The sequence below is a fragment of the Ambystoma mexicanum genome, chromosome 2p (assembly GCF_040938575.1).
Source record: "Ambystoma mexicanum isolate Mex_15411 chromosome 2p, UKY_AmexF1_1, whole genome shotgun sequence".
In the NCBI taxonomy this organism is placed as follows: domain Eukaryota; kingdom Metazoa; phylum Chordata; class Amphibia; order Caudata; family Ambystomatidae; genus Ambystoma; species Ambystoma mexicanum.
Genome location: NC_090923.1, coordinates 22,981,846 through 23,000,897, shown reverse-complemented (window position 1 = coordinate 23,000,897; position 19,052 = coordinate 22,981,846). Strand labels below are relative to the sequence as shown.

Sequence of the window (19,052 nt, the reverse complement as noted above, 5' to 3'; positions counted from 1 at the left end):
TCACCCTCCCCAAGTCCTAGAAGGCTTTGTGCCTCATGGAAGCCTATGAATGACCCTTCTTCTGTGATATCCATTACCCATATATTTGCCCATTCATTTGTATGAATCGCCTGCGTTTGCCCGTATGCCAGCACCAATCTGACGCTGGCACATGATGGTGCTACTTTGACTGAAGCGTCTTGTGACTCCCATAGTCTGTGCCACTGTAGGATGGTTGGCCCTACGATTGGATGTGCTTTAAGTGTCGGCGGGAATTTATTCGGTGGTGTGGCCACAATCTCGATTAGTGTGAGAGGGGCCATCATGGCCACTTCCATGCTACGCCAGCTTGCATCGTCTCTTCTGTTTATCCATCGTTTCATCCAGCTAATTTGGGCCGCATGGTAGTAGGCCTTAAGTGAGGGGGCTGCAAGCCATCCATCGGCTTTGCTCGCTTGTAGGGTGGGGAGACGAGCTCTGGCTTTCTTCCCTTGCCATACGAATTTGGTGATGACTGAGTCTAGTTCCTTAAACATGCTTGAGGTTGGGCTAGTTATATAGATTAGTTTAGGGAAGGAATTCATTTTAAGAGAGTTTATCCTTCCCATCAAGGACAGTGTCAGAGTGTCCCATCTCTCCAGGTCCGCCTTGAAGCTACGCAAGACCGGCGGATAGTTGAGGTCGCACAGTTCCTCCACTGAGGCGATTATGCTGATCCCCAGATATGTTATGGATTGGGGTTGGAGGGTGAATGGTGTGACCCCACCTGGGTCCCACGGCACGTCTTGTCTTAGGGATATGACCTCGGATTTACTTAAGTATATTTTATACCCCACCATCGGGCCGATGTCATGAAGGAGTGATTTAAGATATGGGAGGGTTTCTGTAGTTTTGCTGGTGTATATTAATAGATTGTCTGCATACAGCAATACTCAGTGTTCCTCAGACCCTTGGTGCATGCCCGCCTATTTTCGGGTCTGTGCGCATCCTAATAGCGCAAGGTTCAATGGATAGAGCGTATAGTAGGGGCGATAACGGGCAGCCACGGCGCGTGCCCGATTGGAGATGGAATTCAGTGGAGGCTTCCCCATTGGTGACCACTGAGGCAGTCGGGCCTGTGTATAGGAGCTTGATTAGATGGACAAGGCGCAGGGAGAAGCCATACCTGGGTAGAACGCGAAACATGAATTCCCATTGCACCTTATCGAAAGCCTTCTCCGAGTCTACAGCCAAAATTGCGTCTTGGGGGTCCCTATCGCAAGCAATAATGTGCAGTAGCCTGCGGATGTTATTGCTGGAGTGCCTGCCCTTAATGAAGCCAGTTTGGTCCTTAGGTATTAGTCGCGGGAGGGTGCTTTCTATTCTTTGCGCGAGGCATTACGCCAATATCTTAGCGTCAGAGTTTATTAAAGATATCAGTCTATAGGAGCCACATGCTTCTGGGTCCCTTCCCTTCTATGATGTTGGCGGCCAGCATTGACTTGGGTAGCTGTTTTTGGATGAGTGCTTCTATAAAGACTGCTTCCATTATCAGCACTTTTTCCTCAACTACGCACTTATATGAAGTTGAACTTATATGAGTTCCCCCACCCTTCTATTCTCATCTTCTTGGGAATTTCAGTAATGAGGCAGCTGGACGTGACTACTGTCACATTCACAGGCGAGATCAAGGGGCTACGTGCCATCTCCCGGTCTCAGGGTCATGACTTCATCATTCCTTACTACTTGCAAAGAAATAGAGTGTAAGCATTCTTTGTGTGTTTTTATTTAGGAGTATAACTCTCTCTGGGTTCAGCAAATCTTGCCAGCGCCCTAGGTGGGCATTGACTATCATAGGTGGTGGACATTAGAAAACCATGACACAGGGAAAGCCTGTCTAGATGTCTGCTCAGCAGAAACGAAACAGTAAGCCAAACTACTGTTGTATACTACTGAAAGCTCGCAATACAAGATTATTTTAGCCACAGGTGGCTTTGCCGCTGAGATAAAGCACTGGGTGATGGAAGCTGAAAGAGCACAGAAGGGGGCTGGGGAGGGTAGCGGAAGGTGAACTGAGCCACATTTGCCTCTGGGCATTCCTTTTTGCTTTGCTATTTTGGGTTGCTTCAGATGGAACTGCTACCGTTCCAATACACCTTGGTATGGATCCAATGGTCTGAAGACAGTCATTGGACACAGGAATAAAAAGAATCCATGTCACCTGTTCTCCTGGGAAAAAAAGATGCAGACACAGTATACAAATAAACTTTCATTGGTAGATGTACACAGGTGTATAGGTCATTCTGATACCAACTACACAGGAAGCTGCTGTTTACACCGATGGGACTTAACCGACTTATTTTTAATCCAGACAGCTTTTTGTTTACTAAACTGCAAATTATCTTATTCATGTTAAGCATCAATGGGCAAAACAAAAATGTTACCTTTCCTTCAATAATCCGAAAGACTAGAGAGTTCATGTCTTTTGCGTTGAAGGCATGTTTCAGGGTGGCCATCTCATATACGCAACAGCCCAAAGCCCAGATGTCTGACTATGGAAAAAGAAATTAAATGTCAGTGAAAGCTTCATGTGCACTTTTCAGAACAAAATATGAATGCCAAAGAAGTAAAACAATAGGCCTCAGTATCTAAAGGATTGTAGCCCTTCAAACCCCTACTTCGAACTCACAAAACCTAGGGTTTCCATGATTCATAGAGATCCCTTTAAAGAAATATCAGCAGTCTGGGTAGCACAAGAATATTACATAGGATACCCACACTCTCAAATGTTTAGGAGTTGGGAAAACATGGCTTTTGCTGGTACTTGAAGAAGAGCTTTGAGAGAGGTCTCTCTTGTTCAAACAGTGTGTTGTAAGAGGATTCAATTCAACACTACAGCTAAGTCAATGCCTAGTCTGGGATACTGAATGGAAACCCTTATTGATATATCTTTATGTCCAGTTCATGCGTTCTGGATGACTACCCCTATATAACACCCCTCTCTTGGAATCCCCCTGACCCCACTGAGCCAAGAAGTAGTTCTGTTTTGCAAGTTTAAAATGTTTATTTGATAATTTAAACAATCGAAATATATATCACACTTTATAATAATTAATAATTGAATATCACACTTAATCTGAGCAGTAATCAATAATGGATAGTCTGGCACCAGCACACTTGTGAATAGGAACAGAAGAATAAGGTGGTAGAGAATACTTTATATAAGTTCAGATGGATGTAATGTTGAATGACAATGCAATACAGAAAATACTCAATATGATTTCAACAAAACAATGTAATCACTTTTCTCTGGCAATCCCCTCCCCCCTTTATGCAATGCAAGGAAATGGAAGGAAAGCACATAGTTCTCAGAAATGCAATCAAATGTAATTCAGTTCACCCCAGCAAGCTTAGACTACAGAAGTGTGAAACACAGGCCCAAAATGGTTTTATATGTGATAGCAATATATTGGAAAATGTGCTAAAATGATTTTAATTCCCTCTGGGGGTTGAGGTTGAGCATTAGTTGGTTTAAATTAGTTCAGGCTTACTTTAGCAATGTTCTAGGAATAATTGGCAGGTTAAACGAATTTTTGGCAAATGAAAGCAAGGAAGCTGCGGTTTTCACACGTGGAGAAATTTGCAAATCGCGGCAAATTCGCGAGTGCTTTTTCCGCGATTGCGGCAAAAGTATAGGGAGTAGGAATGCGGTTCTAGGTTCGTTGAAAAGCCAAGATTCCCATCTTTCAGAGGAAAGTTACTGCAAGTCTCTAAGACAAACGGTCACGGAGATATGAGCGATATGGTAAAGGTCGTTTTTCAGATTTTAAATTTTAAAAGTTCAAAGTGACAAGTTACAGCTTGCAACTAGAAAATGACAGGTGACAGCTTTGCAAATGACAGGTGACAGTTAGGAGACAGTTCTGGTTAGATTAAAATAGATTGAATTATATTATTTTAACTAAGAGATTGGTTCTGCACAGTTCTGCTAGGTACTATATATTTAGAAATGGAATGGGCCTCGCCACGGATCTGGTCAGGTTTTAGACTGGACTCTGGTCTGGTCTCGGCACTTCACAGTGATCTGGGTCAGCTCTCTGGTTCTGCTAACAGTGGTTTGGGTCAGCTCTGCTCTCTTTTGGTTCGGGATACTGCTCTGCTTTCTCTGGGTAGAGCACTGCTTCTGGATCTTTCTGCACAGCTTTCTCTGGACCCAGCGCTGATCTGCATGGCTCCTGGATGCTGCTATCGCTGTTAGGTTTGCTGGATGCTGAGGCCCACTGAGAAGAGTTCTCAGTTTGTGGGTTTAGGCCCTTGCTTTGAGTTCTGAATCAAGTTCTTTGGAGTTTTAAAGTCTAAGTGTGGAATCTAGTATCTTCTGGATGTTGTGTGGTCCGGCAGAGTGCGTTGCAGCAAATGGAATTGAATGTCCCTATCTGTCCTGACTGTGCTTTTATGTGTTTTGAAAGTGGGTGTGTGTGCAGCATCACTAGCCAGTCCCTCTATCAACTTCAACTGCCCATTGGCCCAATTCTCCCCTCTCCCATGATTGGGGAAGGAACTGTGAGTCAGAGTGATGCTGTAGGTTTTATGGGTCAGAGGATCCCCCCTGGTCAGTTTGCCCACAAAATCTATATTTGATCAAAATGCACACTTCATAGATACACAGTGGTTTGAAATTACATGCACCCATCATGCATTTACTGATGGTAGCCCCTGTTCAAACTCTGCTCTTCCTTGGGGCTTGCATTCAGAAATGGCAATATTGTGTGCTTTTTAGTGGTTTTGCAACATCAGATTTTTCTCCAGATTTGTACACATGTACACGGCCTGTCCATGCATACTCCAGTAAATTAACATGTCTCTAGCTTAAACACAGAGTCTGTAGTATACATAAATAGCAGGGTTTTGCCCCAGAACATCACACAAATTGGAGTTTGGGCTTGAATTGAAGGTACATTTTTTAAATTAAGGCTCTCAAAGTTATACATTTATGTCATTTGATTACAAAGAGTTATCAGTGTTTCTGTAAAATATATATTTTGCTTTCAATTCAGTTCTCAGAGTGTTGGAGTCCGCCTCCAAGACTTGGGTGGGTCAGTCACATGTGTCTTCTGGCAGGCAGGCCTTTGTTGACAAGAAACAGTCAAAATCAACATATCCTATTCAATTGCAAGAGCCTATTGTGTGGTCTCCAGGAGGCTCCCAGCCAGTCTGCCTTCTATCAATCAAGAGGTCATGTGAGATTCTAACTCCTGGTGTGAATCTCTGGAGGTGAGAGGGTTTCCCAGGCTTCAGGCCTCTGGGAACAGCAGGTGGCTAATTTTTAATTAAAATGCAGCCTTTGAAGTCAGCTGAGTCAAATCCCTTTGTCAGCAACTGCACTCCGGTCTCCTGTCAGAGTTTAGACCGCTAGCGCCGCCTTGAGGATTTTGTTGGTACTGCATGCAATTTTGGGATCTTTCTTGGATTAATGCATTCTAAACAGGAATGGTTCTTACATGGTAGTAAATAATCCTTGCTTAACATTGTTTTGATGGGGCTCCTTACAGTAAGATGGTTATGTGGAACCCCACAAAAGGGTTGAATCTTTAAAGTGGTCCAATGAGCCACGATTTCAGCAACTTTTTGACATCAGTAACAGTGGATTTTGTTAACAAAGATCTTTCTTTACACTGGTGGGCGGCAAGTTAGGTAACCATTTTGGTGTGCGCACAAACTGCGTGGTTCTCCTGGATTCTGGCGCACTTGTGGGCTTTTTGGCCATCTTGGATTTTCTAAGCCCACAGCACCAAATGTTGCAGCATGATAGCTCAAACGTGGGTCAGGACACCCAACAAATCCCCCCACGTGACTGCCCTTTGAATTTGAGTCGATGGGGAGTCGGGTGCACAAGGCTTTTGACCCACGCACTGGTCTGTCCGCATAATCTTCTTCCAATTCTGCAAATGGCACAGTTCAGCATCTTTTCCTCCATCCGGTACTGATCGATCGGTTCTCCTCGCCGGTCCTGATGGGAATATTGGGCGGTACCCCGGGCCCCTCGCGTCTCTGCTCCCGGTCTCCGGATCGTCCTCTTTGGCCAGTCTCGAGGTTTTCTTTCTCCTAGGACGACAAAGGAAGAGCGGCAATACCTATTCATAGACATTTTCCCCCACCATTGATATAGTGGGGTGGCATATAAATTTATAGTCAAAACATATGGACATGCACATTTCTTTTTGCATTCAAAAACGAAATCACCCACATTGAGAAACTCAGAATTTGATAGGCGATATGTAGGATATTTTAAGTTAGAACTGAATTAATCTGAGACAGTACCCTCTAGGATTCCAGAGGATTCCTCCAGTTGTTGCAGAGTGTGCCTGGGATGGCAACACTTCAACTGGTTTATGTGGACCCACTTGTCTTCCCCCTCTGCCAAACCGCCTTTGGGGATGCGGATCTTGTAGGCCACAGGGGAGATTTTGTCTAATCTCACAAGGTCCCTTCCATGTAGGCAAAAATTTTCGCTGTTTGGCCTGGTTCCTTTGGAAATTGTATAGATAGACCCGGTCCCCCACCTGATATTCCTTCCTGGAAATCTTCAGGTCATAGTGGGTCTTCATGCTATCAGCTGATCTTTCTAGATTCCACTGAGCATAAGCAAAAGCAGGTTGAAGGTGTTTCCTTAAATTCTCCACATACTCATAAGTTGTGGAGGCATTTATCAGTGTCTGCTCTTGGGTCCTGTAGAGCAAATGCTGAGGAAGCACCATCTTGCGCCCAGTCATCAACTCAAATGGTGACATTTTAGTTGCAGATGAAGGGGTAGATCTGATGGCCATTAGGACCAGAGGTAATCGGATATCCCAACTTGGCCCAGAATCTGCCACAAACTTCTTTAATATGCTCATAATGGTTCGGTTAGATCTCTCTACTGCCCCAGAAGAAGCTGGCCGGTAAGCAATATGCAACTTCCTTTTGACCCCCAGTATCTCCCACATCTTTGTCATTACTTCACTGGTGAAGTGGCTACCCCTGTCTGACGCAATCCTTTGAGGTAGACCAAAACGGGAAAAGATGTGGTTAATCATCAGGGCAGCTGCAGTTTCTGCCTTGCAATTTGGGACTGGGAGACATTGCACCCACTTGGTAAACAAGCATGTAACGGTCAACATGTACTTGTTTCCTCTAGACGAGCGAATCACAGGGCCTACAAAGTCGATTTGTAAATCTGACCATGGCAGTGTCATCCCCCTCTTTTGGAGAGGCGCACGGTGCGTGAGGGATGATGGCTGAAATTGTGCACATACAAGACACCCCTTCAAGTATTGGTCGAGGTCCTGCCCCATGTGTGGCCAGTATGCAACCTCTCTTAAGATTTCCAGTGTTGTGTGAAACCCCCTATGACCGGCGGTGGCCGCATCATGGGCGTGACTTAACATTAGGCTTCGGAATGAGGTAGGAACCACCCACTGATCGTGGCCAGCTTTGGATTTCCTTACCAGCAAACCGTCTTGCATTCGGAACATTTTTGGACATTTCATCAACACTCTTAGGTCCTCTTTCCCAATGTAATCGGTATCCGTCAGGGGAAAGTTCTCAGGGTCCTCAAGGTGCTGGTAAAATTTACCAATTATTGGATCCCCCTTCTGAGCTCTATTTAAATCCGCATCAGGGGTCTCCTTACTCCATTGTGCAGTGGAAATATCATTGTGAGCATTTGTCTGGGACCTAGTGATAGCAGTGACCTGGATTTCCCCCAACAGGGACTCAATCTCAATTAGATCCCCTTGGATGGCCCCGGTTTTGGCCAGCTGATCAGCTAAGTCATTTCCAGTTTTGTCTGGTCCCTCTACTTTGCAATGACCCTTGATCTTCTTCCAATAGATGGTCATTCCCTTCGAGGTGACCAGATCATCAATGTTTTGGATCAACTTCCCATGTTTCAACGGTTTGTTGTTAGCACATAACATGCCTCTGGTTTTCCAATTAACCAGGTGCTCCACGAACCCGTTCCGTACATAATCCGAATCTGTGATTATGACCAGTTCGTGGAGTTATGCTGGACAGCAGTGAGGATGGCCTGATGCACAGCCATCAATTCTGCCACCTGACTACTTCGGGGACCAATTTTGTATCCAGCGGAGGGTTCTGAGGACTCATTCACCCATGCATTCCCTACGCCGGCCACCAGTTCTTTCTCCCCGTCGTTGTCAACATGGTAAGAGCATCCATCCACATATACAGTGGGCATTCCCTCACCCTTGTCTTCTTCAAAGACTTTGTGGGGGGAATTAAGGTATGCCTCCATGTTGTCCTTTATTTTTAGACTTTCGTCCTCGAGACAGTTTTCTCTGGCACAATCATGCAAGTCAGCCAGACCTTGCGCGATGGGACTCTTCTTGTTTTGGCCATATCTGACCTCCACAGGAAAGCCTTGCATTGACAGAATCCAGGAAGTAATTCGGGAATTACTCACATTTTCGGCCCGGATTCTATCACTTTGGAGATATTGCAGAGGCTGGTGTGGAGTCTCCACTATGATGTGTTCCCCCTATTGACCTTGTCATGCTTTTGGTATAATACTGCTGTCAAGCACGTATTAGAGAACCCCGTCTCCAGGAAGAACTCCTTGTTTCTGACAGGGTAAGCTAGGCAAGGCGCTTGTGAGAGGCTTTTCTTGAGTTGTTTTACTGCCTCGGCTTGTTCTGGACCCCATTCCCACTTGACCCCCCCCCCCTTTCAGGAGATGAATCAGGGGTCTGGTGATCTCTGCGTAGCCCTCAATGAACTTTCTGCTGTAATTAGTCAGTCCAAGGAGGCTCCTTAGTTCCCGCAGAGTTGTGGGGTCTTTCAGTTTCTGAAGTGCTTCCACTTTCTTTTCCTGGGGACAGAGACCCTGAGGAGTAATCTCATGCCCCTAGAAATTAACACTGGTTCTACACCACTGTGCTTTCTGAAAGGAAAGTTTTGCTCCGGCGGCCCTCAACTGGGTCAGAACATAACGGATCTCCGCTATGTGTTCCTCCACAGATGAACTTTTGATGAGGACATCATCTACATAAGCCAGGTTACCCCTCGCACCCAGGTCGGGCATGGCCTTATGTAGGAAAATGTTGAATTCATTGCCAGAGTTGAGGTATCCGAAGGGAGTCCGGGTCCATGTATACTGCTGGCCCCAAAGGTAAAAGCCAGCTTGTATTGGTCCTCCCTACTGACCGGCACGGTCCAGTATCCATTGGTCAGGTCTATTGCAGTGAATACCTGTGACCCCTGAATCTGGGCCAGCCCTTGGTCAATGTAGGGAAGAGGCCATCGGGAAGTATGGACCCGTTTGTTGAGCTCCCTAAAGTCAGCGCAGAGTCTCCACTGGCCGTTTGGCTTTAATATTCCCAGCACCGGATTATTGAAGGTGCTGTGGACGGGACGGATTATTCCCCGGGACTCAAGGTTCTTAATTATTTCAGTAAGGGACTCCATTGATGCGAGAGGCAAGCGATATTGCTTCACAAACACAGGAGTCATACCAGGGTCCGTGGGGATTGTTGTTGTGTGGATGTCAGTGCGACCACAGTCATATGAGTCTACCGCAAAGAGATCTTGGAAATCCAAGAAAACTTGTTTCAACTTTTGCTTTTGTTCCAGGGTCACACAGGCATCAGCTAGGTTGACTCTCTCTTCCACCATCTGCCTGAAGCCTGGAAAGACTTCTGGTTTGGCTATTTCAGCGGCCTCCTCCAGCTGGGTGGAGAAGTCCCTGGTCAGAGTGCTGATTTGGACTGGAGGCTTCAGGTGGGAAAGGCAGCCCTCATGGACCTGGAAAATCACCTCATCTCTCCTGAAGTCACAAGTCACATCTTCCTTACCATAAGGGCAAGAAGTGTACACCAGGAAGTTCCCCCCATGCCGGATAAAATCCTGTCTGGTGTTGTATTGTGATCACTGTCACTGTCAAAGCAGTCCTTGGGGATTGGCCCCAACAGTTCATTACCTAAATCAATGGAAAAATGTCGGTCATCAACCGCCATTCTAATAATGGTGCCTGCAGCTAGAGTAATACTCTTCAAGTCGCTGTTATCCACCTCTATTAGAATGGTGTCATGTTCTATGTTGACTAATGGAGTTGGGTTTACCCCCAACCCTTGCTGTTGGAGAGAAGCGTTTAGATGTATGTAAGCATCAGGGTTTTGCAAATATTGTCCTCTTTTAACTTTCATTGCCAGGGAGAATTGTCGGGTCCTTTCTGGGATGGTGACTTCCTCTTTGATCTGAATTTCAACTGCATAAGGTAGCAATTGAGCTGACCTAAATGCTTTTTCTGGATCATCAAAGCCCATGGGATTATCCGCTAATCGGGACCAAGCTTTGAAGTTTATTAGGTCCAAACTAATGGCAAAGCGATTGAGAATGTCACTGCCTAAGTAAAAGGCGGCAGGGACGTCTCGCACAACCCAACAATTGTGGACTATGCTCTTGTTGCCAATGGAGATTTTGAGCATACACCTGCTTGGCAGGAGATGTTTGGAATTAGGTGCTTCCAGGTCCATTTCCCATTTGTCTATCAGTTTGAAGGTGGGAATGGCTGGATCTTTTGGGAGTTGGCGAAACATGGCTTCGCTGATGAAGCTCTTACCATTGTTCACGCACACTCGAGCGAGAACAGAGTCCTTCCCATCATTTAGCTGAACAGGGATGAACAACTGCTCTCCAATTTGCTGAATATCAGCCAGGCTCTGAGCTGATTTCACATCTTTCTGGACTATAGGAGTGGGAGTTTCTGATTGTGGATTAGTACAGAATTTCAGAGTGTTTCCTTCCAGCGTGGAATACCACTTTAGACTGGAAGGAAGGTTGATTTTCAGAAATAGAGATGACCCCCCCCCATCACCAGTCTGTTGTCCTACTGCTATTACTGTCACGTCTGGAATTTGGTTGTTCTGGAAGTGAAATTGTACTTGGTCAGATTTTTGTTCAACCATGTGGCAGGTGCCGTTTAAACTAACATGGTTGACACTCTGTTTTAATTTTATTGGTCGGCTAGTCTGGGTCCAGAGGACCTTGTTTACGCAATCTATTAAGGGTGACAACCTCCTCAGGAGGTCATTCCCCAGTAAACAAGGGGTGCCCTCTGGAGTCACAACTATGACCGGGTGTTTCAACTTGTGTCGCCCAATTTTAATGTCCAAATCTGCCGTCCCCTCGACGGGAATTTCCTTCCCGTCAAAGTTCTGGAGTTGTCCAGGAAGTGAGGTGAGAGGAATTTGGTAATTCCCTCCACTTCCTGCATTCAGTTCATCAAAGGCCCTTCTGGACAGAAGGGTAGCTTGAGATCCCGTGTCCACCAGCGCTGAAATCGTACCCTGCCCCTGTACTTGTACCGGGGCATAATATCTTCCCTCCCTCTCCTCAAGGGGGCACAGATAATGCACATTTTTGGACAACTGGTGGGCTAACTTTCTGGTTTTGGACATTTCAAGAGAAGAAATTTGGGCAGACTTCTGTGGAGAGCCTTGGGAATCTGAAAGAAAAAGTTGGCAACTGGAGATCAGAGCCATTGTGGGTTCCCCTGGTTCCGGTTCTGGGCCGCCCCGCCCTTTTTGGAGGCAGTCATCAGGATGGGTTTGAACCAGGGGATTTTGGTATTGTGGGTTCTGGGATGAGATGATGGGCGGCGGTAGCTCGGTCTCCATATCTCCCCAGTCTGGATTGGAATCCTTTGGGACCCATTTTTCTTTGGGAGGAGTTCCCCCATCTCTGAAGGAGAAGATCCTTTTCCCAGGATCCTCTGAGGATCCTTCTCCCTCAAATTGGAAGACCTGTATTTCTTCCACAAAACGGGTCTTTTTGGGTACTTTGTTTCTCCTACCCCCCCTCTGCTCCTTGGGAGGCAGGCTTTCAGGGGCAGGAGATTTTGTTTCCAGGGGCTGTTTACAAGTTGGGAAGGAAGCTTCCTCCAAGGCTTTACACCCCCCTTCCCCTTGTGCCTCCTCCCTGGGAACCGGTGTGTTATCGGGGTGCTGCCCCCGTCATTGTTCTGGAGCACCAGGTCCAGAGTTTGGGGCATTCTGCGGTGGCACGCTCATCTGAGGGTTCTGTTGAGCCCTCAGTATGTGACCCAGATCCCGTGCCATATTTTGGACCTGGAAATAGCTGGGAAACCCGCTCAGGCTGATACGGGGCTCTGTTTTCTCCCCTGGGCTGATCCCGGGAAGGGTAGCTATCCCTTCTTTGGTAGTACCCCTGGTTGGGAAGATTTTGGTACCCCTCCACCCTTGGCCTCCCCTCTCCCAGATTAGGTTGTCTGGGCTCAGGGAATTGGGGAAAGAAGGATGGATGATTTTGGGGCTGGACGTTGGGTGGATACCTGGGGAAAAAGTTCTGCCCAGGATTAATTTCTGCCCTCCGGTGGGAAGTTAGGAGGGAAGTTCCCTGGGTTAGGTGCTTGGCTGGACCCCCCCACCCCCTTGGGCTGGAGGAGTCCACACATAACCCAGGATGGGTCGATTTCCCTTGTAACGGGGTCTTACATAATCAGGAGAGCGAGGGACCCCATTTGTGGGACTACCTCCTTGACTCCCTGTTTGTGACTGGCCCAAGGACCTCCTGGGCCTAGCATTATTAGGTGCAGGTAGGTTTTTAGGCCCCCCCATCTCCAAATCCAAAACGGGGGTGACCTTTACCTCTGCCACCTTGGCAGCAGCAGGGGTGCTGTTGGTTTTGGGATTTTTCTGGGTATTGCTTTTATTTTCTATGGGCTTCTGCACCTCATAGATCCGGGTAGCCTGTTCGATGACCCAGTCTAAAGATCTTTTCTCATGAAAATCTCTCACGAGCTGGGTCATTATATATTTGGGCAAGGCATGGAAAAATGTATTGACAAATTCTCTGCTGACTGTGCGCATCCTTCTGGTGGTCTGCGCAAAGGCACGTTTCAGTTCTTGCACAAACTCTTGTGGGGCCTGATCCTCCCCACACTGCAAATTGTAGGCTGCCTTGCGAGCCTCTTGGGGATTTCTGTGAACAGAAAAATGTTTTAATATGGCCGCCCTATAGGTGGACCACCTGGAATGATTTTGGTCCTCCAGCCCTGCAAAGAAACTGGAGTACTCTGGGGAGAATGTCCACTTTACATATTGGATACAGCTTTGGCTGTCCTTCAAATGAAAAGTCTCCATCATTTGCTCATAGAGCTCCAAGTGTTCCCAAACAGAGTACTTGGCGTTCTTATGATAAGGCGTGATGACGCTCCCGATTGCCTTAATCTGCTTTAAGGGGTCCTTAAGCAAGGCCCTTTTTGTCTTATAGGCCCTTTTGGTCCGGGTAACTCTGGTCCATTCATCTTCTGACTCAAAGGCACTGCTCCCAGAGGTTCCCGTCTGTTCTTCCAGGTTTTCCCAGATTCTGCGAGCCTGGGAATGGCTGGCAGAATGTGGGGACCTGGTCTCCTGTGTCCTGTACCGCTCAGAGGAGTCTTCAGATCCCTCCTTGCTGTCAGGATTTGATGGGTACCCCCCCCCACTGACCTAACTGGGCAGAGGTTTTCAGGATGCCCTTAATGGGCCTACTCTCCTGGGGTTCCCCATTAAATTGCACTGTGCTTGGGTGCCCCTACCCGGATGCCCGCCCCTCCATTCCTGGGTGGTACTGGCCTATGAGCCCCATGCTTCTGGCTGGATAGTAATCTGCCATCCCTGTGGCCCTGTGCTCATGTGCGCCAGGGGCCATGGGGGTGGCAGAGTCCAGGGACAGAGAGATAAAGGCCTCTGGTACTAGGGCTCCTGGGGTTATGCTCAGGAGTTTCTCTTTCCCAGCGAACCTCATCTCTATCCGCCCCTGCTCCCTGTTGCAATGCAAGAGCCTGCGCCTTCAGTTCCTCAGTTAAGGCCTTACTAGACAATCAGTCTCTCCTGCATCGCTACCTGTTGTTGGAGTCTATCATTGTGCTGGCAGAGAGCCTCATTCTCTCTCTGTGCCTCCTGATTGGTCCTGGAGCACTGGGCCAGTCTTTGCTGCAGGAGGGTTACCTCCTGAGCTGTGTCCCTATTGGCCTGCTCCTTTCTTGCCAGAGCATCCTCCATCCTCCACCCTCCTGGTGTGTTCTAACAAGTTCTGGTGTTCTTTTTGGAGGTCACCCAGCCCCTGGAGGGCCAAGTGATTTTCTTCTGTTTTTCTTCTTCAATGGTAGACTTCCTGGCCTATGGCGTCTCTTTCCTGGCTAAGAGCCTGCATTTGTGCCGCCAGGTCGTCCCTCTGCCTTTGAAAGGCACCAGCTTTCTGGTGTTCTTCATCAAACTCTGCCTGGGTATCCAGGTCTTTCAAAATCAGCTTGTTGCTCTCTGCCTTCACTCTATCTAGATGACTTTGCAGGGTGGCTACCTGCTCCGTGCATGCCCTGTTAAAGTCTAATTGTTGCTCCAGCTTTTTCTGGCTCTGCAGTAAGGAGTCCAAACTGTCTTGGTGCTCCTTCTGCAGGGCCAGAAATCTAGTATCCTGGTCAGCCTTTTCCTGTTGCAGTATATCCATGTCCTCCTTTATTTTAATGATATACTGCCTACTATCATTTTCTGACTCCTGGCTCCTCTGCAGCCTCTGCTCAGATTGGGCCTTCTGTAATGCCAGCAGTTGCCTACTCGCCAGATCTTGGCCTTCAGCACATTTGTCCTGCATGGCTCCCATATGTAAATATAAATATGCCGCTACCCTGGCAATCTTGCTGTGCTCATGCTTGGCCTTAGAGGACATATATAGTTCACTCAGGGCCACATGTAAGGGACCCTGGTCTCTCCATATATCTGACCCTGTTTCCTTGATCTGGGGTGCGATTGCTTGCAACCAGACCGTCTGGTCCTGATGGGTCCACTCACCTCTCACAAATAGCTTATGTAAGAAGTGTTCTCTGGCTATTTTCATATCTACCAAGGTCGTCATTCTGGAATTTGAGTTCCTTCCTGACTTAAAGAAGTTTATATTTTATTTTTGCAAAACAGAACTTTTCCTTAGAGCGTTCCTTTGAGGAGTGCTTTACAGCGTAACACAGCGTGGTGATCCGACCGGATATGTGTATCTGGTCAGCTGGCACACTGCATTAATCTGCACAAGTGATAGATCTAACCCAAACGTCCGGCTCGAGCCCCCAATTTGTAAGAGGATTCAATTCAACACTACAGCTAAGTCAATGCCTAGTCTGGGATACTGAATGGAAACCCTTATTGATATATCTTTATGTCCAGTTCATGCGTTCTGGATGACTACCCCTATATAACACCCCTCTCTTGGAATCCACCTGACCCCACTGAGCCAAGAAGTAGTTCTGTTTTGCAAGTTAAAAGGTTTATTTGAGAATTTAAACTATATATATATATATCACACTTTATAATAACTTAATAATTGAATATCACACTTAATCTGATATGATAAAGATTAACAACGGAGAATCTGGCACTAGCACACTTCTTTATAATCACTAAGGAGTTGACATGAAATGGATAAGGTAGCACACTGGTAAATAGGGACAGAAAAATAATGTGGTAGAGAATGCTTTATAGGGTTCAAGGAAATGCAAGGTTGAATGAATGAAATGCAGTATAGAAGATAAACTGATATGGTTTCACAAAAGACAAGGTAATCACTTTCCCTTTGTGGCAATTCCCCCCCCTATACAATGTAAGGACATGGAAGGAAGAGCACACAGTTCAGGTATACAATCACAATGTAATACAGAGTTCCAGTTTCCCAGCAAGCTTAGAGGAGAATAGAAATGAGTTTTACACAGGCTCAAAATGCTTTAAAATGTGATAGCAATATATTGGAAAATGTGCTAAAATGATTTTAATTCCCTCTGGAGGTTCAGGTTGAGGATTAGTTGGTTTAAATTAGTTCAGGCTTACTTTAGCAATGTTCTAGGAATGATTGGCAGGTTAAACAAATTTTTGGCAAATGAAAGCAAGGAAGCTGCTGTTTTCACACGTGGAGAAATTTGCAAATCGCGGTAAAATTCGCGAGTGCGTTTTTCGCGCTTGCGGCAGAAGTATAGGGAATAGGAATGCGGTTCTAGGTTCGTTGACAAGCCAAGATTCCCAGCTTTCAGAGGAAAGTTACTGCAAGTCTCTAAGACAAACGGTCACGGAGATATGAGCGATATGGTAAAGGTTGTTTTTCAGATTTGACATTTTAAAAGTTCAAAGTGACAAGTTACAGCTAGCAACTAGAAAATGACAGGTGACAGCTTTGCAAATGACAGGTGACAGTTAGGAGACAGTTCTGGTTAGATTAAAATAGATTGAATTATATTATTTTAACTAAGAGATTGGTTCTGCACAGTTCTGCTAGGTACTCACAATATATTTAGAAATAGAATGGGCCTCGCCACGGATCTGGTCAGATTTTCTTCACTCGCCACGGACAGTCTCTGTGCACAGCGTCGGGTCAGCTCTACTCTGCTGGTCTGGGTCTCTGGTTCTGGTCAGGTCTGTGGGTCCGGATACAGCGGTCTCCGGTTCAGCTGGTCTCTCTCTGGATACAACACTGCTCTCTGGCAAATGGCAAGAGTTCTTGCAAAGAATTCAAACAGCTCGCCTGGCTGTGATAATGGCAATGATTTGAGGCCTGCTAAAGAGGGATTTAGCTTGTAGTTGACCTCTCTGCTCCAAATTCTGAAGTAAAGTCTTGGTCTCTGAAGGTGGATAGATTGAAGTCTCTATGTTGGCTCTCTGGAGGTTGATGGAGGTAAAGTATGGATTTTCCCGGCAGAGCGTTCCGCAGCAGATGGAATAGAATGTCCCTATCTGTCCTGACTGTCTGCTTTTATGTGTTTTGAAAGTGGGTGGAGAGGCTAGCTTTCTAGGCCCAACCCCTTCAGAGTTCTGATAGGTTGGAGAATTCTTTGCGTTCTCACTGGAGAGCAGGATTGTGTGTCAGAATGATGTCATTAAATGGCTTTCAGAAAGGACACTCCCCTGTCAAATTGCACACAATCTATATTTGATCAAAAAGACATATTTGCACAGGTACACATTTGTTTAAAATTACATGCACCCATCACATATCACAGGAGGTATACCCTGTCCAAATCTGCTCTTCCTGAGAGCTTGCATTGAGAAATGGCAACATTTTGCACTTTTTAACTGGTTTTGCAATATCGGACATTAACCCAAATTTACACACATGTGCGCAAGGAGTATGGACATTAATTGATGAAGTGTCAGATTTTTAACATGCATACATTTTAAGTAATACCCTCTTAACTGCTAGCTTGCCCCCAGATCATACCACCGGTTCTAAAAACCTCTTAAAATGTGGGCAGAAAAATCACAAGAATTATGGTATCATTTATAAAATTTTCACAAGTCTGCTCTATGAATGATCCATCTTTTTAGAGTTATGTTCTGGCCCCAAAGGGGTGTGGTTTCCCCCCAGCACAAGGTTGAATTTCTGGTTTTTCCAGTTCTGCCAAGCTCAGAGACCCTGCCCCTCCCAGCTTCTGCCAAGAGGAAGCTGTTTTACGGTCCCCCCAATAAAGCATCTGCCTGGGTCCTGGAAGGCCCATTGTTCAAGAGGAAGCCATGTATGGCCTCCCCCCAATAAACCCTCTGCCTGGGTCCTATGTTTAGTCTCTAGCAGTCCCTTGGTAATTCAATCAGAGAAGTGTCATATCCCTTTTGGTGGGAACAGCAAAAGGCAGCTAGGCCTGGGAACACAGCTGTTGTGCAAGTCTCAACTCCTGTCGGGGGTAGCTGGTGGGCAGAATTCAGTTCCTTAAGCCAGGCCCCAGCTAATGTCACTTTTAGTTACCTAGTTTTCAGCATTCAAATAAAACTAACATTTTTTACATATGCAGCTAGAATGCTGATTCTAAGTTTAAAACTATGACATTTAAACAATTGCAACCTAAGTGACACTCAAAGTAGGTCACTCATTTCTTTTAAACATTTAGATTTTTAGTGTTTTTCAGTCCAAATTTACTTAAACTGCTGAAATCCACAGCTCAGCCAGTCTTGTTATAAACCTTCAAGTCACTTCAGAATATAACTTTACATTGGATCCACCTCTCAGTAAGTCTTTCTTTGGCCTGATTTGGGTTCATTTATTCAGTTTTACACAAAAAAAAGTCTGGTGTTGTTTTAAAACGCCGGCTTTCTGATAGTGGTGAGTACTGGTAATGCACCCATTTTTGGGATTTAAGAAAATGAATTCCCCACAATTCTAGGTTGCTTTTGGCAATCAGCATTGCCATTCCCAATGGTTTCAGGCTACTGTGTGGGTAGTCCAATGGTGGTTTTAGGCAGTGCCCTTCTGTGCCCATAACATCGTCAAAATGGGTGGCAGCCTATTCTTCATGCACTTCCCTGGGCTTTTTCAGGGAATCTCTGGCCATCATGATGTTTTCAATGCCAGTACTGCACAGTTTTTGAGGTAGGGCTCAGATGCATGGGTGAAAACATCCCACAGTGTTTAGTTTATACAATAAACTTTTACACTACAATAAAATGAAACCAGATGCACATTATCATTCGACAAACAAAAAATTAGATACATTGCAAACATAACGCAGTCAAATCATGATTCCACGTACTAGAGTTATCCATTGAGCTGTCAAAGGAGTAGATCCATTAGCACACAAGTTCAATAATCCTATTCGAACCTAAGCTGTAACATAAATTAAAACTATCCTCATTATCGCACATAAATCACACTGACCTAGACCTGTCTGGGCCCCGCGAGCGAGTACCCGGCCTTCCAGATCGCTCTCCAATCGGCTTCACCCTTCAGCATTTTGTCATTTCATTTCTCAAATATATGAGTGCCAGCAAGGACATGAGGGTTCTTATTAGACTCATTTGTAGTCATCATCAGTCTTACTCAAAGGTTATCTGACAGTACCCGGGAGATCCAGTGGGTAAAGTCTCCCAAGAGGCGGATTCTTTCGTCTTGAAATGCAGAGTGAAACAGGGATTCGATTTGAGCTACAACAGCCTTACATTTCTCTACAAATCTGAGGTTTCGGCCCCCACGACTGACATCGTCGGGAAAGTAATCAAACAAAATCTTAGATATAGATCCCTGTGCTTCTTGTAGGGAACATTTTGCATATAATATTGTAACTCATTTGA

General features: G+C 45.9%; 1 protein-coding gene across 1 annotated transcript in view; it reads right to left on the bottom strand.

The window, feature by feature from the left end:
- NEK4 (NIMA related kinase 4) overlaps positions 1-19,052 on the bottom strand; it is a 922,900-nt gene that overhangs the window by 799,900 nt on the left and 103,948 nt on the right. Inside the window, exon 4 of the mRNA XM_069643166.1 lies at positions 2,403-2,510. Coding sequence (XP_069499267.1) covers positions 2,403-2,510 — 108 coding nt within the window. The remainder of the gene's footprint in view (positions 1-2,402; positions 2,511-19,052) is intronic.